Source organism: Carlito syrichta, unplaced genomic scaffold, assembly GCF_000164805.1.
Source record: "Carlito syrichta isolate Samal-C Ts95f unplaced genomic scaffold, Tarsius_syrichta-2.0.1 Scaffold309703, whole genome shotgun sequence".
Classification (NCBI taxonomy): domain Eukaryota; kingdom Metazoa; phylum Chordata; class Mammalia; order Primates; family Tarsiidae; genus Carlito; species Carlito syrichta.
The window spans coordinates 16,669-41,434 of NW_007253799.1; the positions used below are offsets into that span (position 1 = coordinate 16,669).

Here is a 24,766-nt window from a genome sequence, read left to right on the forward strand (position 1 = left end):
CTCACCTCAGCCTCCCAAAGGCATGGGATTACAGGCTGAGCCACCGAGCCCGGCTCCTTTTCCTTATTAATTGCAGAAGTCTTTAAAATAGTCTAATACTAGCTGGGTGCGGTGGCTCACACCTGTAATCCTAGGACTTTGGGAGGTGGAGGTGAGAGGATTGCCTGAGCCTAGGATTCGCGACCAGCCTGGGCAACTTGGCGAGACCTTGTCTCTCTAGTAAATCTAAAAAAAAAAGTAGCTGGGTATGGTGGTGTGTGCCTGTAGTTCCAGCTACTTGGAAGGCTGAAGTGGAAGGATCACCTGAGCCTAGCAGGTCGAGGCTGCAGTGGCCATGAGCATGCCACTGCACTTCAGTCTGGGTGACAGTGAGACTCTGATTCAAAAAAAAATTCTGATATTGAGACTCAGCCCATTATATGCAGTTATAAATATATATATAAAGCCAGGCATGGTAGCTCAAGTCTGTAATCCCAGCACTTTGGGAGGCCGAGGTGAGAGGATTCCCTGAGCTCAGGTTTGAGACCAGCCTGGACAACTTGGTGAGACCTCGTCTCTAAAACAAATAAAAAAAAATAAGCAGGGTGTGGTAGCGCATGCCTGTAGTTCCAGCTACTTGGAAGGCAGCAGTGGAAGGATCGCCTGATCCCAGGTCAGTGCTGCAGTGCTGCTCCAGCCTGGGCAACAGAGTGAGACTCTGACTCAAAAAATAAAATAAAATAAACATACATATGAATACATATATAATTTTTTTGCTTTGAGAATTACTTGCAGATATTAAAAAATTTCACTCATATTTCATTGTGAATCTGTTAAGGACAAGAGCATTCTATAAAATCACTAATTTATCACCCTCACAAAATTTAACACCTACGTAATACTATTATCTAATATGAATGTTGTTTGTGAGGTTTATTTGTTTTTGTTGAGTCGGAGTCTCACTCTGTCGCCCAGACTGGAGTGCAGTGGCCACTCCCGGCCACCGCAGCCTCGACCTGCTGGGCTCTGGCGATCCTTCCGCCTCAGCATTCTAATAGTCAGAACTACATGAGCACGCTGCCACGCCCAGCTAATTTTTGACTTATTGTAGAGATGAGGTCTCACCAAGTTGCCCTGGTGGTTCTTGAACCCGCAGCCTCAGGCAGTCCACTCGTCCCGGCCTCCCAAAGTGCTGGGATGACAGTCTGAGCCACCAAGCCCAACCAAGGGTTATTTTTTTATTAGTATTCTAAATGGAGCAGTTGCTTTGCAGAGTATTTCTCCCTATTTTAGAATTATTGTAGAATCTTCTCATCCATAGACTTAGGCCAAATATTTCTGACAGGACTATTACATAGGTGAGGTTGTTTTTCCCAGTACCTCATATGAGACTTTAGATTTCCACTTGCCCTGTTATTGGTTTCCATACAAATATTAACATTAACTTGCAAAGCCATACAAGAAACCCTGCTGAGACTCTGAATTAGAATTTATTTGTATCCAGAGATCGACTGCATCTTTCTTAGATTATTCCTAGTTACTTTATATCTTCTGTGCTTTATAAATATTCTGCAGAGATTTGTTTTTATGATAAATTTTTGTAAAAATTACATTTTCTAGTTATTTGTTGCTAGAGATTCCTTAGCACTGATACTATTTTTAGCAGTTTCCTTTTATAAAGTAAATTTTGTTTTACATTGTTCAAAACTTAAAAGATACAAAATGAAAGTCCTATTCTAACCCCTGGCCATGGCCATCTGGCCAATGAATTTCTTTTTTTTGAGTTGGAGTCTCATTCTGTCGCCCAGCCTGGAATGAAGTGGCATGCTCATGGCCACTGCAACCTCGACCTGCTAGGCTCTGGCGATTCTTCCGCCTCAGCCTTCCAAGTAGCCCAAACTACAGGTGTGTGCTACCACACTTGGCTAATTTTTGATTTATTGTAGAACAAGGTCTCACCCTCACCAACTAGCCTGGGCTGGTCTCCAACCCATAAGCTCAGGTAATTCACTTGCCTTGGCCTCCCAAAGTGCTGGGATTATAGGCTGATCCTCCAAGCCCGGCCATGAATTTCTTACATATGGTCCCAGACCCAGAAGTATTTTATATAAAGTATATATATTGTGTGTGTGTGTGTGTGTGTGTACATACATACATGTATAATGCTACCATTAAAAAATGGCAGAACTAGTAAGAGAAATAAAAGTCAGAGGGAGGGCCTATGATAGCAAGGATTTTATAATCTGATATTTGTAACGACTAAAGTGAAATACATTCCCAAACACTCGGAAAAAGCAAATTATTTAATAGAAAACTGCAAATTACGTGATAGCCGTTTCCATCCAATATACTTTGCTACAATCATTCCATGTGCTTAAAAAGAAATCAGCCTCTTTAAAAACAGCAGACCGCCATCCTCCCACGTGGCGCTGCTTCACTCTTCTTTCAGCGCGAACAGCACATCATCTTGGCTGACGTTGAGCCGCACACGCAGCAGCAGGTCGTTCCTGCTGGGCTCCACGAGCAGGAGGCGGCAGGAGCCCAGCTGAGAACACACAGCCATGGTCTCTGACATGGTGGGGTACGGCAGCCCCTCCATTCTGCACAGCGCCACATGTTGACTGTATATCTGACACAAGAAGCAAACCAAAGGTTATGAGGAAAGGCAGTCCGGGCTGACTTTCCCAGGTCAATCACTTATTTCTTCTTTTGGGAAAAGCAGATGCATGGTGCCCAGGACACCAAGTACCCCAGAGGCATCCACGGGACGGGCGCCCCAGTGGTGCACAAATGCAGAGGCAGAAGGAAACACTAGCCCTGAAATCAGAAAACAGCAGGTCTGGAGCCTGGTTCTACCACTTACCTAAATATGCAACTCAGGGCAAGTGACTGCACTCTTTTATCTATGAAATGTACTGCACATCTCTCATGAGTTGAAATATGAATAAAGAAATAAAAGAAGACTAGAGGAGAACAGGAAACAGATTTCCATCCCAGAGCTCCCTACTGGGCCGGGCAAGTCTTAGCATTTCCGGTCACTCTCCATTCTAAATATTTATGTATCTACCCTGCCCACGTCGCCCTCCTTCCCTCACGGATGGCAGCTTGTCAAAAGCACAGATATTAACCAACTCAGCTTGGCGTTCATGGCACCCATCACAGTGAATGGTACGTTGTAGATGCTCGGGAAATGCTTACAAAATAAAAATGAAACTCGATCTGGAAAACAGTGATCTCAGTCAAAATATGACTAGTAACTGAACTAAATTTTTTTTTTTTTTTTTTGAGTTGGAGTCTCACTCTGTCGCCCAGACTGGAGTGCAGTGGCCGCTTCCGGCCACCACCGCCTCGACCTGCTGGGCTCTGGTGATCCTTCCGCCTCAGCCTTCCAAGTAGCCGGAATTACAGGCATGTGCTACCACGCCCGGCTGATTTTTTGATTTATTGTAGAGATGAGGTGTCGCTGCCCAGGCGGGTCTCGAACCCATGGGCTCAGGCAATCCATTCACCTCAGCCTCCCAAAGGCGCGGGATTACAGGCTGAGCCACCGAGCCCGGTTGAACTAAATTTTTATAACAGAATTTATGACCAATCCATTAAAGAAGTAGCTGAAAGGCAAATGTTCCCCTGACTTCTCTATTTTAGTTAAATAACAGTGTCTGAAACATACACAGTCTCGGGTATACACAAACACCTTTAACAATTCACCTTCTAAGGCTGCCAATCACTTAGGGCACCAGTGTTAAGTAAATTATTAAGGCACGAGCCTTAATGGTTCCTTTTACTTGATCTAATCAAACTATGTTCAAATAGTGTTCATATTGATCTGTGATTTGTTTTCAAGCGTGGTCTTGTTCTGAAAGCTTTGCCCCCACTACAACATAAGCTGTAACTGGCAGTAATTTTGTCTTGTTCATCTCACTCCTTAAACAGTGTCTGGCACATAGTAGGCCTTCAATGTAACACAGAAACCAGTTGCTAAAAGTCTCTCCTCATGCAATTCAATCAAATGTCACATAAAAATAGGTGTCGGTCTGCTATTCTTTCACATAGCCAGCAAAAAAGAAAGACAAACTGCTATGCACTCATTGAAACTGTCACTTTTTTTTTTTTTTTTTTGAGTTGGAGTCTCACTCAGTCGCCCAGACTGGAGTGCAGTGGTGACTCCCGGCCACCGCAGCCTCGACCTGCTGGGTTCCGGCAATCCTTCCACCTCAGCCTTCCAAGCAGCTGGAACTACAGGCGCACGCTACCACACCCGGCTAATTTTTTTTTTAAATGTAGAGATGAGGTCTCGCTAAGGTGCCCAGGCGGGTTGCGAACCCGCGGGCTCAGGCAATCCACTCACCTCAGCCACCCAAGGCACGGGATTACAGGCTGAGCCACTGGGCCCGGCACATATTTTAAAAGCCCAAGATCAAAATCTAGAAGGTTTTGAAAAAGAGGAGATCACCTGTTGAAATGTTGCTTCCTCCAGTCCTGACCGATGGAATTCTGCAAGGATGGCTCTCAGGAAGCCCTGTTCCAGAACGGAGGAATTTCTGAAAGGAAACGAGAAGATATGAGTTCTTATAAGTGGCTGTACCACCAGCCCAGAAGAAAACCAAACAAAGGTTTTCTGTGTTTTTAGAAAAGAAGACAGAAAAAAATTGGGAAGTACTTTCTCCTATATTATGTGGCAAGGTTCTCTCCTCACCCCCAAAGTCTTAAACAGATAGAGAACATGCCACTGTGGAAGTCAGGGAACATAGCAACTATACCTGGAAATATACTGGTACCTCAAAAATATCCGTGCCCTCATTTAATGACCTGAGTGCATCATTCAGTGTGAGAGGACTACTTCTTTCTTCTAGTTCCCATGTACTTTCCTCCCTAAACTCCTAAGTATAGCTCAGTAAGTGGCAAGTATTCTCTAGGTTTATATTTCACCTCCCTGAGTAGACAATGCCCCTAAGAAAAAGAAACCTTGTCTTTAGTAAATGTAGGCTGAATAAGTAAAAGCTTAGAAAGGGAAATGTTAGCCGGACTCAGTGGCTCAGCCTGTAATCCCGCACCTTTGGGAGGCTGAGGTGAGTGGACTGCCTGAGCCCGCGGGTTCGAGACCCGCCTGGGCAACTTGGCAAGACCTCATCTCTACAGTAAATCAAAAATTTGCTGGGCGTGGTAGCACATGCCTGTAGTTCCAGCTACTCGGAAGGCAGAGGCAGAAGGATCGCTGGAGCCCAGCAGGTCGAGGCTGTGGTGGCCGGCAGAGTGAGACTCCAACTCAAAAAAAAGAAAGGGAAATGTCTCTACAACCTTCTGGGAGGGTTCATGAAGTAGAGCATCTTACTTGATGGCCATGACGTATGATGATGAAAACATCTCATCCACAGCTTTCATCAAGTGGGCTACGGTGACCAGGCCAGAGGAGTTGGGCTTCTGGTGCGAGAACTCACAGATCTCTGTGGCACGCCTACAAATGTCCAGGCAACGTCGTGCATCTCCAGAGAGGGCTGCTACCTACAAGAGGGAATATTTTATTTCTGAGGCTACCTCACCCCAAAAGAACCCACAGATTCTGTGTTCAGCTAAAACGGAAAAGTAGTGCTGGCAATGGCCTTTAGCCTAAAGTTAAGTGCTCAGCCCCAAAAGGGAAACTGGAGGCAGCATAGGAATAAGTTATTATATTATGCATGGGACTCTAATCCCCTAGTTTAAATCTTTGTCTTGGTTTTACGTATAACTCCACAATGGAAAAGGCAGAAATTCTCAGCTTTATTATACAGGAAATTAAGTCTAAAAAAAAGAGATCTTGGCCCAAGATCATTACTGAAGCCTTTAGAAACACAAGGGCTCTGTTCTCTATATGGAGAGAGAAGTATGCCCCCAGAAGCAGCCAGCCAAGGTCAAGAGGCTGAGGTGGAGCATTATCTGGAGGCAAAGTCATAGCCAGGCCTCCCTTACAGCATATGAATTTTGAGGACTGCCTGGTAAATGGCTAAGAGAACCAGAATCAAGAATGGGGAAGGGAAGGACACCGCAAAGCTGGAAGACCCAGAGCAATCTGTGGTTAGATGAATCAGACCAACCACAAGGCCAGAGGCCCTGCTGCTATCCCTTCTTCCCCATGAGTATACAGGCTGAGGGGCTCCTGGGCCCCTCTCAGGAAATCCTTAGACTCCCTGTGGATTGCAAGGATGACTTAGGTTCTGTTTTTCCAGTATTTGCCAGCAATCTCGACCATTCACCTGACTGCCACTCATGTCCTGCTTGGCAATATCCCTGAAGCAATCACTTCCTTCCAAAATTCATGGTACATTAAGTTTCAAAAAGCAAATGGTGTAGGGATATATACACAACACACCAAGACATTAAAAGTAGTCATCTCTGAGAAGGAGGATTATAGATGACATTAAATGTATTCAAATTCAAGACATTCAAGACAAAAAAATCACTTTAAGTAGCCTAAGACAGAAACATGAATACCAGCATCTATTTTTGTCCTCTACTCTTCTACATCGAGATAGTAAGGAAGTCCTGTAGACATTCCTGCCTCATCACCTCTCTTCCCCTCTTACCACTGAGCAGCCTGGTGAGACAGTGCCTAGCAGTGGTGAACAGTATGGACTCAAGAGCTACCACAGAGGACCAAGGACAAAGTGAAAGGGAATCCGAAGGTGAGAAAACACCCATGCCTGAATGAAACGTAATTGTACACCTAACCCTTAACTGTACTCCACAAAACCATAATAAAAAATACTGATTAATAAAAAAAAAAAAAATAAAGTCCAATTTGTCAGTTTAAAAAAAAAAAGAAAATACCCAGCCAGACTCGGTGGCTCAGCCTGTAATCCTGCGCTTTTGGGAGGCTGAGGTGAGTGGATTGCCTGAGCCCACGGGTTCGAGACCCGCCTGGGCAACTTGGCGAGACTTCATCTCTACAATACAATAAATCAAAATTAGCTGGGCGTGGTAGCACGCACCTGTAGTTCTAGCTACTTGGAAGGCTGAGACGGAAGGATCGCCAGGGCCCAGCAGGTCGAGGCTGTGGTGGCCAGGAATCGCCACTGCACTCCAGTCTGGGTGACAGTGAGACTCCAACTCCAACTCCAAAAAAAAAAAAAAAAAGAAAATACCCAAGTCTTACCCTGAGGGCATCCATGACCTTGGTGAACCTACACATCATTTCTTTCTGACTGAGGCTGGAGCAAGGCTAATGCCCACTCAACATGGAATCCAATAGGAGTCCCCACATGAACTTGGAAGTCAACCTCTAGGAGGGTAAATGAGACCCTTCACACAGACGGGATGGCAGAAAGAACAGCCTGTTTTGACTTTGGTGCCTGTGGAAGATTAGAGCAAAGATGTGAGGTTAAAAAAAAAAAAAAGCCCTGAGTTTCTGCAACCTCAAACCCTCACATGGATTTGTAGCCCAAATTTATGTTGTCTCTCCTAGAATGCTCAAGTAGATAATTTTATTTAAAAAATGGTTAACAGTTGGTAGTGCCTCAAAGTAACTGACAGAAGTAAAAACAAATTCTAAATAAACTCAACTTCAATGCAGGCCCCAATTAATTCTGAAATAAAGGAACATGCTGGTTTCTGTGCATATAGTAAAACTAAAATAATCAAGACACAAAAATAAGAAAAGAAAGCCATACATGCATGGGAACCAGCAGAAGCAGACCTTCAAAGACTTCAGTTATCATAACTATAAGATATAAAATATAAAATAGATATGCTTCTTTATATGTAAAGAAGTACAAAAGGAGGTTGAAATTATGGTCAAGTGATTTGGGTAAAAACAGCATCCAAATTTGATGCCTTTTGAACCCTCATTAAAAAAAAACAAGAGAGCCGGGCTCAGTGGCTCAGCCTGTAATCCCGCGCCTTTGGGAGGCTGAGGTGAGTGGATTGCCTGAGCCCGCGGGTTCGAGATCCGCCTGGGCAGCGAGACCTCATCTCTACAATAAATCAAAATATCAGCCGGGCGTGGTAGCGCATGCCTGTAATTCCGGTTACTTGGAAGGCTCACCGGAGCCCAGCAGGTCGAGGCTGTGGTGGCCGGGAGCGGCCACTGCACTCCAGTCTGGGCGACAGAGTGAGACTCCAACTCAAAAAACAAAAAAACAAAAAACAAGAACCAGCCAGGCTCGGTGACTCAGCCTGTAACCCCAGCACTTTGGGAGGCCGAGGTGAGTGAAATGCCTCAAGACCCACCCAGGCATCTTGGCAAGACCTCGTCTCTACAATAAGTTAAAAAAAAAAAAAAAAATTAGTCGGGTGAGGTAGCACATGCCTGCAGTTCCAGCTATTTGAAAGGCTGAGGCGGAAGGATCACCAGAACCCAGCAAGTCGAGGCTGCAGTGACTGGGAGCGTGCCATTGCACTCCAGTCTGGCGACAGAGTGAGATTCCAACTCAACAAAACCCAAAAAACAAAAAAGAACCAGGCCAGCCATGGTGGCTCATGTTTGTAACCCAGCCCTTTGGGAGGTTGAGGTGGGAGGATCACTTGAGGCCAGGAATTCGAGGCTGCAGTGAGTTGTGATCATGCTACCGCATTCCAGCCTGGGCTGGCAGAGCAAGGCTCTTGTCTCTCAAAACAAAACAAAAACAAAAAGACCTAAAAAGAGCCAGGCTGGGTGGCTGAGCCTGTAATCCCGCGCCTTTGGGAGGCTGAGGTGAGTGGATTGCCTGAGCCTGCGGGTTGGAGACCCGCCTGGGCAGCAGAGACCTCATCTCTACAATAAATCAAAAAATCAGCCGGGCGTGGTAGCGCATGCCTGTAATTCCGGCTGCTTGGAAGGCTGAGGCAGAAGGATCGCTGGAGCCCAGCAGAAGAGACTACGGTGGCCGGGAGTAGCCACTGCTCTCCAGTCTGGGCGACAGAGTGAGACTCCAACTCAAAAAAAAAAAAAAGACCTAAAAAGGAAGGGAAGCAACAGGAGAAGAGTAACAACAACACAATTCTGCAAGTTGGAAAGAGGTGGAAGAGTAGTGGCTGACTTAAGTCAACTGGAGAAAGCCAAATCCTAAGCAAGTAGTGAGGAATCAAAGAACAAATCTAGCCAGGTGCAGTGGCTCATGCCTGTAATCCCAGCAATTTTGGAGGTCCAAGCAGAAGGCTTGCTTGAACCCAGGAGTTCGAGAACAGTCTAGGCAACCTTCTCTCTACAAAAAATTAAAAAATTAGCCGGGAATGGTGGTGTGCGCCTATAGTCCCAGCTATTCAGGTGGCTGAGGCAGAAGGATAGCCTAAGCCCAGGAGGTCAAGGCTGCAGTGAGTTGTGATCGTGCCACTGCAACCTGACTCAAAAAAGAAAAGAATAAGTTACATTAAAAATCTTCAAAGATGCCTAGGAGTTGGTGCTGAAACTGGAGGTTAAGGAGAATGTTTGACAAAAATAAGCAAGTTAAGGTTGAAAGTTAAGAAAAGTTGAGAAAGTTAAACTATTTTAAGATGCCTTAGATCAAGAATCAACAAACTGGCCCACCATCTGATTTTATAAATAAAGTTTCACTGGAACACAGCTAAGCTCATCCACTTATATACTGCCTATGGCTACTTTCAAGATACAAAGGCAAAGTTGAGCAGTTGTGACAGAGATCTTTATGGCCCATTCTGGTCTGTTGTTCCTAAAACATTTACTACCCAGCCCTTCACAGAGAAAGTTTTCTGGCCTTTGCCTTAGATCCTTTCCTTATTTCATACTGCTGGATGGAACAACTGGGCCACTGAGGTAGGTTCTGTAAGAAAATGTTGGGCCTTAGTAATTTGTACGATTTTCCATAAAACTCCTGGCCCGGGATGGGGGGGGAGGAGGAGGAGGAGGAGGTGGGCTCCCAATCCGGTTCCATCCGGTTCTCCCACCGCCCCCGCTGCAGGTCTCAGCAGCTCCTCCGGCGGCGGGAGGAGTGGTAGCGGTTGGGTCCGTGCCACTGCCTGCAGGCACCGGGTACGCGCCCTGCCCGCCGCCAAGATGCCCAAGAGGAAGGTCAGCTCCGCCGAGGGGGGCGGCGAAGGAGGAGCCCAAGAGGAGATCGGCTCGGTTGTCCGCGCGGTTGTCGGCTAAACCTGCTCCTGCAAAAGTGGAAGCAAAGCCAAAAAAGGCGGCGGGAAAGGATGAATCTTCAGACAAAAAAGTGCAAGCAAAAGGGAAAAGGGGAGCGAAGGGAAAGCAGACTGAAGTGGCTAACCAAGAAACTAAAGAAGAGTTACAAAATAAATAAATAAATAAATAAAAGAAGAGTCACCTGCAGAAAATGGAGAAACTAAAACCGAGAAGAATCCAGTCTCTGATGAAACAGGAGAGAAAGAAGCCAAGCCTGAATAATATCATATCCCATGTCTTATCAGTAGTCCCTGTCTCCCTTCTTGTACAATCCAGAGGAATATTTTTATCAACTATTTTGTAAATGTAAGTTTTTTAGTAGCTCTAGAAACATTTTTTTTTTTTTGAGTTGGAGTCTCTCTGTTGCCCAGACTGGAGTGCAGTGGCTGCTCTCAGCCACCACAGCCTCGACCTGCTGGGCTCTGGCAATCCTTCCGCCTCAGCCTTCCAAGTAGCCGGAATTACAGGCATGCACTACCACGCCCGGCTGATTTTTTGATTTATTGTAGAGATGAAGTCTCGCTGCCCAGACGAGTCTCGAACCCCCAGGCTCAGGCAATCCACTCACCTCAGCCTCCCAAAGGTGCGGGATTACAGGCTGAGCCACTGAGCCCATCTTAGAAACATTTTTAAGGAGGGTGAAGGGTGCAGGAAGCGACCAGTGGGGCGGCTCCCAGAATGGCACCGAGCATGGTGAGGACATACCAAACAAAGGCCCTAGGTCCCGGCTTCTGGGTGCACAATTCCTCCTACCCGCAAAGTTCAAACCTGCAAGCCTCCAATCCTTAGCCAGCTTTGTTAGGCGTCCAGTAGGAGTATAACACGGCGTTTTGTCTCCACCCTGCTCCCATGCCGCTCCTCCAATAAGAACCTAGCACAGCCCCTTCCGGCCCCTGTCAGGCTAGTAAATACAGCCCTCTCCCTGTATATCTCTCTCTCTGGGTCTCTCTCTTTGTCGCTCTCTCCCTGTCTCTCTCCCACTTCCTTTCTCTTTCTTTCTCTCTCTCTCTCCCCCCCCCAAAGAACCTTTCCCTTTTTCCCTTGTAACCGCCGCTTTAATAAATCTCTTGGTCTTAAACGGATGATGAGGAGTCGTTACTGGCGCTGAACTTCTTTCAGAGGGATCCACCTCATACTATTTTTTAAGTGCAAATGCTTTTTTTAAAGAGATATCATTCGCTGGTTTATTTTTTGGTACAACCAGAAAATAGTGTGGGATATTGAATTACAGGAGGCTTCGACTGTCTTGAGTATCAGCTTAACATTCCATAGATGGGGGGGTTAGTTTTTATATCCTATAATGCAAAGTATACTAAGTGGCAATATGGCTCACAGTCCTGCATTTAATGTCTTGAACATTTAAAATTACTTGTGTTCCCATGTTGTTTTTTAGTAGAATTGTTTCCTAAAGAAAACCACTCCTTGATCATGGCTCTCCCTGTCAGAATTGTGTGCCCTCTGTAATATCTTTGGTTGTGGTAGTCTTGTTTTCCTGATAACTTTGTTAATGTGTTGTGAAAGATTGAAAAATTGAGTATGTTGTGTATATGGTAAATTGTGAATTGGTGGGATGTATGTAACAGCTTATCAACATTTGAAGATACTGGTACTTGATATCCTCTTAAGGAAAATTTGCCTCCAAATTTTAAGCTGGAAAGTAACTGGAATAGCTTTTTAAAAATAACAATATGTGGCTTTTTCAATTTTCGGTACATATGTTAAGAACTGTGTACAAATTGAAATGTCTGTGTACTGATCCTTAACACAACCAATAAACTCAATTATGAAAGAAAAAAAAAAAAAACTCTTGGCCCTAGAGCTTATCCCTCTCCTACCAAGACAGTAGATCACAGATTTATTAAAAAGTCTCTGGACCTAGGGACACTAGGCATTATTGCGGGAGAGGAGGTAGCCCTCACCAAAAATAGATAATTACTGTATGCATGCTGAAACGGAAGACCCCAACCCACCTTGACACCAGCCCACTTCCTTCATTCCCAGAACACTGCCCTCCGAGCAGGACATGGGAAGCCTGCTCTGAGAAATTTGACTATCTCAATGGGAAAGGACAGATACTGGCCCAATCAGATTATCCCACAGTGACGCTCTCAGAGAACAAGCTCCACTCATGTACACAGAGCCCCCAGTCAGCAATTTAACCACTACTCTTATGCCTGAGTGGGTCATCAGAACATCTAAGGAAGTCTTTAACAACTCAAGATAGAGGCCAAACTAACTGACAAAAGCACCTTGGAGGAAAAAGGGAGGTGACAACCTCAAATAAATAGGATGGCATTAAAAAAGGATGATTCAGAAAGAAAGAACACTATGCATGACAGCAAAGTAGAAAACTCTATCCTTAGACGGGGTAGATGGTAACTCTGAGGCTCTTTCTCCTGGAAAACAAAGCTTAGAGACAGGCATCATACCGAGTTCACCTTCAACTCAAATACTTAGTACAGTACCCAGCCACTAGCAGGGTTATAGCTATTTATGGTTCAGATTATTTCAGGTAAGAGGAAACCAGAAATACATTTACAATTCTTTTAAGTGCTGAAATACTTGTGGATGCTTGGCTTTTCTTTCTTTCCGCTAGAGGCAGACACTTAACCCACGTTGCTGCTCAGCAGCCTCAGAGACTGGCCTGGGAGAGCCCCAGATGGCATTGTCCTAGTAACTTGGAGGAAGTAGGTAGCCAATACCACATACCTATCCTTGACTGTGTGCCCTGCTAGGAATGTTACAGCCATGATCTAATTTAATTCTCACAGTGACCCTATTAGGTAATTATTATTACTTCCATCTTTTAGAGAAGAAAATTGAGGCTCAGAAGGTTTTGAAGTAACTTTCCTATAACCTTCCACATGCTTACTAGGTGTTAGAGCAAGAATTCAAACCAGGTTTGTGTAACTGACTATATTGTCCCTTTCACTGCACAAAACTGCTTTTTCAATTAATATTAGTTTATATATAAGCCCACAATACTCACAGCCTTCTGATTAATCATACAATAAGATGGTTTAAAAAAATTTTCAGAGCTTTGTTTCTCTTCTTTGGTATTCATTCTTACAGGGCTTCCTAAATTTTTCTTCATCCTCACAGAACCCAGTACAGGACCTCACACCCAACAGGCTTTCTGCAAAGACTTGCTGATTGGTTTGAAGGTGCAGCCAGGAGTTCCCTAAAGGTGCTTACCTTCCTGGCTACCAACTGGATGGCATCATCTTCAAAGGCCTTTAAACGTTTGAGTCGGGACCCCAGGATCAGCTGCAGCTGGCTGTGAGTGTAGGGCTGGAAGGACATCCTGGTAAGACCCTGAGAAGCCAAAATTACAGAGAAAGAAGTCCATTGGTCATCCAGTTGGAAAGTCACGCTGGGTTCCCAAACTAAATTCCCAAGTACCATGTAACAATTTACACATTTAGTTCCAGAACCACCACTGCTTTCAGCCACTGTCTTTATTGACAATGGCCAGCGGTATCCTGTAGGGCAATAGTTCTCAAACTATTTTTTCATTTCATTAAAGAACCTTTTATGGCCTGGCTTGGTGGCTCAGCCTATAATCTCAGCACTTAGGGGGGCGGAGGTGAATGGATTGCCTGAGCCCGTGGCAACTTGGCAAGACCTCATCTCTACAATAAAAAAATCAAAAACTAGCCGGGCATGGTAGCACACACTTGTAGTTCTAGCTACTTGAAAGGCTGAGGGGGAAGGATTGCCTGAGTCCAGCAGGTCGACGCTGGGGTGGCTGCAAGTGTGCCACTGCACTCCAGCGTGGGTGATGGAATGAGACTCCAATTCAAAAAACAAAACAAAAGAACCTTTTATCCTGTCAGAATCACTTAGAAGTAGGTAGATTAGAGCAGAGGTGCTCTAATTAAAGTAGGTGGGAAGATCTTAGGATCTATGCTATGCATTATCACAGCTTTTCACAATTTGATGTACTTTCTGCTGAACGGCAAGGTCAGTGAGGACAGGCACCACATCCACCTGGTTCACTGATTTACTCCAAGCACCTAACACTGCTTGGTGAGTTGTAAGTGCTTAAACATCTTTAAAAATAATTAAACCTCCAGGACCTGTTGCAGCTTAAAAGTGCGCATGGAACAAAACACCAAGAAGGTATGATGTTAACAGAAAATCATGCAATGGTGATATATTTCATTCCAACATAGAAGCTATAATCATTTCAGAAATCACATTTCTTTTTTTGATTTTCAAAAAAGTGATTTTTATTAGTCCCTGTATATAGCTGATAGCATCTCTCTGGAGCACAATTGCGTAAATGTACTTATATATCAAAATGTCAATAACTATAAATAGCCCAACCACTTACAGAAGAAGAATCTTTAACTCACAATTGCAGTAAAGAGAAAAATCCAGAAATAATCTTAACCCTAAATACCTGACATACATATTAAGAAAATCTATAAGCATTTCTGAGAGACGTTAAAAAAGACTGAGCTATGAAAAGCCAGTTTAATGGAAAGAGAAATCACATTTCTTAATTTTCCCATTCTATACTTTAGTTTTCTGTTTTCTTTCTGCAAAATTCCTTGGCCCAACTTATGAATCTGTAAGCACAGCATGAGAACTTCCCTAGGACAGAACTGCCCTACCAGTCGGCTTGACACTCGGTTCATCATGATTCGCTCTGGCAGGTCCATTGTGTTGGCAATGGTCAGGACCACAAGCCAGGCCTCCTTGTGAGTGGGCCAGTCAAAGAGATTGTACATTACATCTTGTTTGTGAGTCCACAGAAGGTCAAGCTGCCAAGGAAAGCAGAGGAAGGCAGGGTCAAACAGAGCCAGGGCTTCAGAATGAAGACATAATCATGGTTTCAGCTGCATGCATTTCCCAGGTCACAGCACCGCAACAACAAGGCAGTTGACTGACACATGCCTCACCACTAGAGAATGGGCTCAGATGAACAGAGAAGGGAGCCCGGACTTCCCTCCCACACAGTACTTGCTGCTAAAACATAAGTTAAGTACTGTCCCGCTTCTTCTCCAGTCCTGTGGGCACCTCACCTCATCCACAAGTAGGACAGTGGCTTCCTGAGAGGACCCTCGGGTGCAAAATCGCTTTGCTAGCAGTTCTGCCGCATGGCTAGCTGTTGCCTTTTGGCCTGTTAGTTTCTGCATTAGAGGAACAACAGTTGAGGTAAACTGTAAGGACTTTATTACACTGGCCTTAAAGCTAAATCTGTAAATGGAAGAAGCTATTTAGTCTAAGGACTTCAGAATCCTGTGCCTTCCACTTAACCCTTAACCTAGACGGACAAGAGAAGGCATCAAAACAGAAGATAGTTTGTGTGTTTGAAATGCACGAGTCAAGGCTGGTCCCAGAAGCCTCCCTAAAATCACTATTACATAATTCTATATCTGGACATTACCTGCTCCGAGATATCAGCCCATGAATGAAAGAGCAAGGCTAACTCTGGCCTGCCACTGACTACTTTTCCATGTTTGCCACACAGCCACCTATGAGCTCATGGTTTTTGCCATGTTGGTTAAGTACTCACTTCCAGGTCCTAGACTTTAACATCCTTGAGGTTAAGAATTCTTCTGTCCTTGCTACCTCTATACAAAGGACAATGCCTAGAGCATCATTAACACAGGAAATAAGCCAGGCATAGTGGCTCACGCCTATAGTCCCAGCACTTTGGTAGGTCAAAGCGAGAGGATTGCTTGAGCCCAGGAGTTTGAGAAAAGCTTAGGCAACATGGCAAGACCTTGTATCTACAAAAAAAATTTAAGAATTAGGCCAGGCATGGTGGCTTAAGTCTGTAATCCTAGCACTTTAGGAGGCAGAGGCAAGAGGATTGCCTGAGCTCAGGGGTTCGAGACCAGCCTGAACAACATGGAAAGACCCCATCTCTAAAATAAATAAAAAATTTAGCCAGCCATGGTGGCACATGCCTGTGGTTCTAGCTACTAGGAAGGCTGAAGTGGAAGGACTGTCTGAGCCCAGTAGGTCAAGGCTGCGGTGGCTATAAGCGTGACACTGCACTCCAGCCTGCGTGACAGAGTGAGACTCAGACTCAAAAAACAGAAAAATTAGCCAAGCATGGTGGCTCACGCCTATAGTCTCAGCTATTCAGAAGGTTGAGGTGGAAGGATCACCTGAGCCCAGTAGGTCAAGGTTGCAGTGAGCAGTGATTGTGCCACTGTGCTCCGGCCTGGGCAACACAGTGAGACCCCAACTCAAAAAATACATAAATAAATATATAAATAAACAAATGAAATACACACAAAATCAAATAAATCTTTCCTTTCTTATGTGCCAATAAGAACTGTGTTTTCCAAAATGCCCAAATAGCTTTGCTTACCTGCAATATTTGCACATAGACTTGGTGGGGCTCTGTCAGCTTCATGCCATTGACCTCAATGAATTGAAAGGGAGGAACATCATTTGCTTGGGCTGCCTGTTGCAGGCAGCGTACCACCTCATGCACAGTGGCAGTCTTTCCTGTCCCAGGGACACCAGAAATGTACATGCACCTGGAGTAAGAAGGGAAAACCCGTGGGCTAGATCAGTGCCAGCCACATCATGCTATCATCAGTTGTGAGTGTGGAAGGTATACTGAGGGAAGGATTACTGAAATGTGGAGGTGGGGCAGTAGGGACCACCCCTGGAGGCTGGTCGGAGTAGGACCTGTTTATATGGAATCATTAATTCCACAAACCATGTTGTATGCAACCCGCCTATCCAAAGAAGGCCAGTCTTATTTTTTCAGGAAGGCAGACTTTTTTCCTACAGAACTCCTTTGGCAGCAAAAGCTGCTTCCGAAGCGTTAGGCTTCACAGCAATGATTTTATCTTTTCTGCTGACACTGGGGAAGGATCAACTGTAACACCTAAGGTGGCATACAACCAGGAGCTGTCTTCCCCAGGCTACCTGCCTGCCTCTGTGACTCACCCTCCAGTATGGTCAAGGAGTTTGCTTTCCACAAAGTTGTAGATGTCTTGGAATTCCTGTTCCCGACAGGGAAGAGACTCAGGCACAGCAGAAACATGCAACCTATAGTTGATGGTAAATGGGGGAAAAGACTTTAGAAGCATTTCACCATCATCTACTCTGTAAAAGATAAAAAAAAAAGATTTGTCTATAGTTTCTACATGAAAACTCAATCTTGCAAATCATGTGGGTGGACTTCGTGCCAAAAGAGATTCAGATTTTGCTTGATTTCTGGCAAGATCTGGACTTCACGTATTTTGAGAAAGCCTCCATATGGTTCCAAAAGGCACTATAACCAAGAGGCACCTTCCTCCCCTGAGAAAACAACAGCAGCAGACTAGGCTCCTCCCAGGGCCTGTTCATGTTGGCTCACCCAGATGCAGTTTGAGAGGTTTCTTTCTGCTCAACACACATATTCATTTTATTCTCTACTTTTATTAGATACACTGGTGGCTGATAACTACCCTCACTGTATGACAGCAGAGGTCCCATTATTCCTGCCTGTCTGCAAGGGCCCTGGAGCAACAGTACCTCAGCCGGGCTTTCTCCAGCACATTGGCTGGTTCCTGGGCAGCCAGGTTTCGGCTACGGATCTGAGGAGTGGCACAACGTGGTGTTCTAGGCTTGGGCTGTATTTAAAACAGAGAGCATAGTTCAGAAGGTAAACATTCAGCAAAACACCATCCAGGACACTGTCACCAATGCAATTCATACTGATATGATAAAAGGAAGAGAGATGGTGAATTCTCCTTAGTTCCTCCCTATATAAAGAACCACGATTCTCCCTCTCGCCTCACATTACACATACACTCTGTTCATAGCCCAAATGTGCTTTTTCTAACTTACATACAGTATTAGAATTTAAAAACAATATCAATCTGAGGAAATAAATAGAGGTATAAATTACATACTCGTAAACGTAAAATATTATCCTGAAAGACAAGAAACTGTTAAGAAACTTGGCTGGTCGTGGTGGCTCACACCTGTAATCCCAGTGCTTTGGGGGGCCAAGGTGGGAGGATCACTTGAGCCCAGGAGTTCAAGACCAGCCTAGGCAATATGGCGAGACCTTGTCTCTACAAAAATAAAAAATAAGCAGGGCATGGTGCTACCCAAGAGGCTGAGTCCAGGAGGTCGAGGCTGTAGTAAGCCATGGAGGCCCAGGAGGTTGAGGCTGTGGTGAGCCATAATCATGTCACTGTACTCCAGCCTGGGCCACAAAGTGAGACCTTGACTCAAAAAAAAAGAAACCCTAACTAGTCAGAAATACAGAAGAGAAGAGGAGGCATAAAATGGGTTTGATTCATTAGATTTTTCTTTAGGTTTATTTGAAAATATGGTCAAGCTTTAGCCCAGGACTTTCACAGTCCACAAAGGAATATTCAGTCCATAACACAGTACCTAGGAAACCTTGCCAGAAGTTTTTATCCACTCCAAATCCCAATCTAAGGTAACAACAATATTCTCTTCCTTGCCACTGGCTTTCTAGAGCAGACCTGCTCCAGCTACCCTCATCTTCATGGTGTTTCTATAAAGCACTCCCTATGGTGAGGCAGTTCACTCTAGCCACCCTCTGCTTCCAACTGGGCTGGAGAGTGGTAACAATCTCTCTACCTCTTTCTTAGCAGAAGGCACTTAGACCCTGTCTGTTTGAAAGGTTTTACATCTGTTAACTTTGGAGAAAACAGGAGTGATAAAACCTCACTGAGAAGGTATCAAGAAGCCCGATGAACTTCAGACATATTTATTATGCTCAAGATGCCCCACATCCATAATCTTTCTTTTGGATGGGGATCCAGGAGATACAATCACAAACGGCCTCTATGCAAACACAATCTATTGGATTCCCTTTCCTAGAGGTTTTTCTCTGACTACAACCTTTTCCATCACATCTTCATATGGAAAAGTAGAGATGATCTTTAGAAAAAATCTTCTAAGGAACCATTTCTCAACTGTGATGCAAGATGCTCCATCAATTTAACTTTAATTCAAACATTTCTCAAACACACTTGAACATGAGACCCTTTTTTCTTTTTTTTTTGAGTTGGAGTCTCACTCTGTCACCCAGACTGGAGGGCAGTGGCCGCTCCCAGTCACCGCAGCCTCGACCTGCTGGGCTCCGGCGATCCTTCCACCTCAGCCTTCCAAGGAGCTGGAATTACAGGCATGCACTACCACACCCGGCTGATTTTTTGATTTATTGTAGAGATGAGGTCTCGCTGCCCAGGCGGGTCTCGAACCCACGGGCTCAGGCAATCCACTCACCTCAGCCTCCCAAAGGTGCGGGATTACAGGCTGAGCCACTGAGCCCGGCTCCCTTTTTTCTTAATATCTTCAAATGTTCTACTAAAGTTCCAAGGGAAGCAAAAAAAAAAAAAAAAAAAAAAATGCCCATGGTCCAGCAGCCCTAGATTCAATACCTACCAAGTACTGATTACCTGGCAAAGTACTCTGCTAGTGATCTTCATGGAAAATTTAAAAGCTGGTTTTTGTACTTCCCTCAAGGAGGTTCAGTTCCTGGCCATCTGATTCTGTACCATAAAAGGAACTTGAACTGAAAAATCACTGTCTATTGGATTCATTTGCAGCTCTAGGGTTCACTTAGGTCTTTTCCTTCGTGAATATTCCAAGAGGAATACTTTTTTGATTGTTTCTTTGTCTTTGAGTCAGAGCCTCACTCTATTGCTTAGGATGGAGTGCAGTGGCCCACTCACGGCCATCACAGCCTCGACACACTGGGTTCAGGCGATCCTTCTGCCTAATTTCCAAGTAGTTGGAACTACAGGCAAGCATCACCATGCTCAGCTGATTTTTTGATTTATTGCAACAACGAGATCTCACCATGTTGCCCAAGCTAGTCTTGAACTCCTGAGCTCAGGTAATTCTCTCGCCTCTACCTCCCAAAGTCCTGGGATTACAGGAGTAAGCTACCGTGCCTGGCAAGGAATACTTTGAATATAACAGATCTGTCCTTATATTCCAACTGTCAACAATCTGTGACCTCAGCATTTATAAATTTTAAACTGAGAGGGATGCTTCATTGGGAAATAAACTTAAAGAACCTTACAGCTTTCTTTGGTGTGTTGGAAAGGGTCTGAGAGGATGGTTTCAAGGAAGAGCGTAGGTTCCTGGACACACTTCTGTGTTTACTTCTTGGAAGGAGTGGTGTGAAAGCCTCTTCCTCCTCATTGATAGAGTCTGGAATCTCTGCTGTTGGCAAAAACTCTTCCTCTTCTTGGTCATCTTTACTATTACCTAGAAACCTGAATGGTGGGGACATAGTTTCTGGTATTCAGTGTTCAAGTCTAAATAAGAATTCCATAATAAAGTTCACTGTGGATTATAGGTCTTGCGGGTCTCTCCTACGACCAGTCAATATAGGAACTTGCTACTGAGAAACTCTGCAAAGCATATTTACATCAGCAGACCCCAACCTTTTGGCATCAGGGATCAGTTTTGTGGAAGACAATTTTTCCATGGACAGGGGTGGGGGAGGGAGGACGTGCAGTCAAACCTCACTGCTGATATTAATCTGTACTTGCAGCCACTCCTCGGCATCACCGCCACAGCTCCACCTCAGATCATCAGGCATTAGAGTCTCATAAAGAGTGAGAAACCTAAATCCCTTGTATGCACAATTTGCAATAGTGTTTGCGCTCCTATGAGAATCTAATGCCATGGCTTATGTGACAGAAGACAGAGCTTTGCTCACCCACTGTGGCCCAGTTCCTAACTTAGACCAGTACCGGTCCACAGACCAGGGGTTGGGGAGCTCTGATTTATATTATCTCATTAAACACTTCAACAATTTTGTGACTTGTATACTATTATTACTATTTTGAGGATGAGGAATTCAGGCTTCAAAAGGCTAAGTAAAATTCACAAGGTTACACAGATAGTCAATGACAAAGCCCAGATTCAAACCCAATCTGTCAAAATCAAAGTTCATGCTCTTAAGCACCCCATCCCACCAGTGGTCTTGCTGGGCAAGATGACTAGGGGTCATGGGAGCCACCTAAGCTCAGGACTGTATTTCTTGCCCCTTTCAAACTAAGACATTTATGTGAAACAACGTAATTCTAGACATGCTAGATAAAAAGATTTCAATGGATTGAAAAAATAAACAGTATAAAAGTCTTTAAGAAATAAGACTGCACACATCAGAGATGACAGCAGTTTTTTTGCCTGCAAGGAGCAGTCTTACCGAAGCTGCTGCTTAATTCGATTCAAACTCAAGACAGAACTCTTTCTGCGAATTCGGTGGGGAGTGGAGGTAACTTCATTTTGAACTTCTGGCTCTTTTGCATCTCTGGAAGACATCACAGTGAGGTTATGGGAAGCAGTTTTGGGCACTAGGAATCCACAGCAGGCTAGAAGATAGTGAAGTGGCCTGACAGGTTCCTTTTCTTTTCACAGCTACTTTGTAAATAGCTAATCTTACTTTGCTAAAAAGTTTATGACTGAAGCTTGACTCAAACCCAGAGACCAGAGTCTGCTTAGAGCATACCATTTAAATCAGACTTGCCACCTCCCCAACTCTACTCTCAGACAGAGGCTTTTGGCTCCTTTTCTGTTTCGAATTTACAGTTCACTCAGGATCAAGGTTAACAGAAAGGCAGCTATATATTCAATATAAAGTATTTATTGAGCAATCTATTATGGGCCAGGTGCTGAAGATTCTAAGCAGCAAACACTGAAATGTATAATTTCTGGTTCACATTATTCGTACAGCCCATTATCTACAAATATTATCTAGTATCAAATGGCAAAGTTTGTTTCAGATGAGTATCTTCTTGTACTGTATGTGAGAATGGTTTCCAGTTAAAACCAAAAATTGATTAAAAAATGACTGTTAAAATATGATGAAGACCCACAGGAATCAATTAAATCCAGAACTATGAAGCAATGCAGGTTTGGGAAACTATCTTCTACAGCAATAATCCCCAAACAGCAGCAGGAATATCAGAACCATCTTAAGAGCATTTGAAAATACAAATTCCTGCCGGGCTCAGTGGCTCAGCCTGTAATCTCAGCACTTTGGGAGGCCAAGACAAGTGGACTGCCTGAGACCAGGGGTTCGAGACCAGCCCAGGAAACTTGGTAAGACCTTGTCTCTACAATAAGTCAAAAATTAGCCCAGTGTGGTAGTGCGCACTTATAGTCCCGGCTACTTGGAAGGCTGAGGCGGAGGCAGGATTGCCAGAGCCCAGCAGATCAACGCTGGGGTGACTGTGAATATGTCACTGCATTCTTCCAGCCTGGGCAACAGAGTGAGACTCCAACTCAAAAAAAAAAAGAAAATACAAATTCCTGAAGAGTATTTCAAAATACAAGCTCAATGCTTGGAGTCTGACTTACTATGTCTGGGAAGAGGCCTAAAAATTTATATTTTGGGAAAACTCCCCAGTGATTCTATAACACAGGCTTTCCAGCTACTATTCTAATTTTTAAAAATATGACCCACACACACTCTGTGGGCAATGTCCTCGGTCACCTCTTTTTGTTTTCTGGTTTCAGAACCACAAAAGGCACCACTGAGGATTTCTGTCCCCCCCTGATAGGGGTAAGTGTTCTCTCCTCACTAAACTCTGTAGTTTTCAAAGCTGGAGTTCGGGTTCTCAGGACCATGTGACGTTCAGGTGATGCTTTCTTGTTATCCTCAGTACAAGAGAGTCGAATCTGTCCAGTTTTCTCTGGAGCTTTTGGAACTGGAGACAAGGTTTTAAGTTTATCAGGCTGAGACTTCTTGGCCGAGGTGATCTCGGAGAAGGCTATTTTCCGTTTAGTTCTTCCTGGAGAATTCAAGGAGGAACATGAAGTTTTCTGGGACATCCTAGTATTAGGTGTCCCAGGGAAACCTAAGATCAAGAAAAATTACACAGAAAATGTGAACATTTTACCTACCAATAAATAACACTGTATAGATTTGTTCCTCCCCCTTACCAGGACAACAGGCACCAGGGACCCTAGACATCATTTATAGGTATCAACCGAGCCACATGGAAAGACATTTGCCAAGTGCTAGGAAGAAGTAAAGTGCCCTAAAGTACCTAAGTGCTGACAAAGATGGCACTTGAAATAGATCTTGATAGAAAGGTAAAATGTCACCAGAGTTGAAAGGGGACATGCAAGGAGATAAGTGAGAGATGACTTTGAGCTCCAGCAGCAAGGTAGGAAAGCTCAGAGCAGAGCTGACTATGTGACATTCAAGTGACAACTTCTTGTTATCCTCAGTACAAGACAGTCGAAACTCTCCAGGAACTAGAAGAGCGCCTGTGTGCGAATCTTTATGGTGGTTTTATTCATAATCACCGAAAATTGGAAATAATCCAAATGTCCTTAAATTGGGAATGGATACAATATGTGGTAAATCCATACAATGAAATACTACTAAGCAACAAAAAAGAAACAAATTACTGACTCATGTGACAACATGGATGATTCCCTAATGCACAATGTTAAATGAAAGGAGTCAGACTCAAGCCGGGCTCGGTGGCTCAGCCTGTAATCCCGCACCTTTGGGAGGATGAGGTGAGTGGATGGCCTGAGCCCGCGAGTTCGAGACCCGCCTGGGCAGGTGAGACCTCATCTCTACAATAAATCAAAAAATCAGCCGGGCGTGGTAGTGTGCGCCTGTAATTCCGGCTACTCGGAAGGCTGAGGGGGAAGGATCGCTGGAGCCCAGCAGGTCGAGGCTGTGGTGGCCGGGAGCGGCCACTGCACTCCAGTCTGGGTGACAGAGTGAGACTCCAACTCAAAAAAAAAAAAAAAAAAAAAAAGAAAAAGAAAGGAGTCAGACTCAAGACCAGGCAGTATGATTCCCACTATATGATATTTCAGAAAAGACAGCTATACAGACAGCAAACACATCAGTGAATCAGGGGCTGGGGGAAGAGAGAGAGATTTGTTGAAAACAGAAAGACACAAGTAAACTTTAGAGTGATGAAACCATTCTTTTTTTAAAGATTTTAAACATACATGTTCAGTAGAATATATTCTAATATTATAATGAATTGCAAATAAATTTTAAACTTTACTTGGTGAGTGTACTGCTGGTAGTAGTATTGGTTTAGTAATTAATTTTGAAACTATTTTGTATGTACCAGGATTGCTCCTGAGAATCAGAGTTTTTCCTGATGGAGAACAGAGATATAATTATGGAATATGTGAAGGAGGAGAATAATCCTGTGGTACAGATATTAGAAATATCAGTATGAATTTAAGAATTTAAAAATGTAGATGCTTCTGAGCTCTTCCACTGAAGATCTAGAAGCAATGTCATGGCAAAATACCAGAGCCCTCGAAAAAAGGGCTGATTCCAGGGCTCAGCATCACTAATCATTAGGGAAATGTAAATCAAAACCACAGTAAAGGATAAAGCTAGAGGACATGATGCTAAGCAACATAAGCCAGGCAAAGAAAGACAAATACAGTATGATGTCACTTATATGTGAAATCTAAACAATGTTAAATCCATAGAAGTAGAGAGTACAATGATGGCTACCTGAGGTTGGGAGGGAGGAAAGAGGGATAGGGAGAAAGGGAATAGGGAGTTGTTAGTCAACCAGTACAAAGTTTCAGCTAACAGGAATATCTTTTTGAGATCTACTGCACAGCAGGATAAGTAAATAATAATGCATTGTCTGTTTCAAATTAACTAAGAGTAAATCTATCATCACAAAAATGTTAAGTGAAGTGACAGACATTTTAAATTAGCTTGATTTAATCATT

The 24,766-nt window shown here is 44.1% G+C and overlaps 1 protein-coding gene across 1 annotated transcript in view; it reads right to left on the bottom strand.

Annotated features, from left to right (window-relative positions):
* Positions 1-2,263: 2,263 nt before the first annotated feature.
* The window catches only part of ORC1 (origin recognition complex subunit 1), a 32,072-nt gene continuing 9,569 nt past the window's right edge, over positions 2,264-24,766 (bottom strand). The window contains 12 exon segments of the mRNA XM_008067560.1: positions 2,264-2,608; positions 4,433-4,520; positions 5,312-5,481; positions 13,271-13,390; positions 14,695-14,844; positions 15,106-15,213; positions 16,407-16,578; positions 16,997-17,098; positions 17,567-17,664; positions 20,103-20,298; positions 21,240-21,344; positions 22,530-22,893. Of these exon segments, the coding sequence (XP_008065751.1) occupies positions 2,414-2,608; positions 4,433-4,520; positions 5,312-5,481; positions 13,271-13,390; positions 14,695-14,844; positions 15,106-15,213; positions 16,407-16,578; positions 16,997-17,098; positions 17,567-17,664; positions 20,103-20,298; positions 21,240-21,344; positions 22,530-22,893 (1,868 nt within the window). The 3' untranslated portion in view covers positions 2,264-2,413.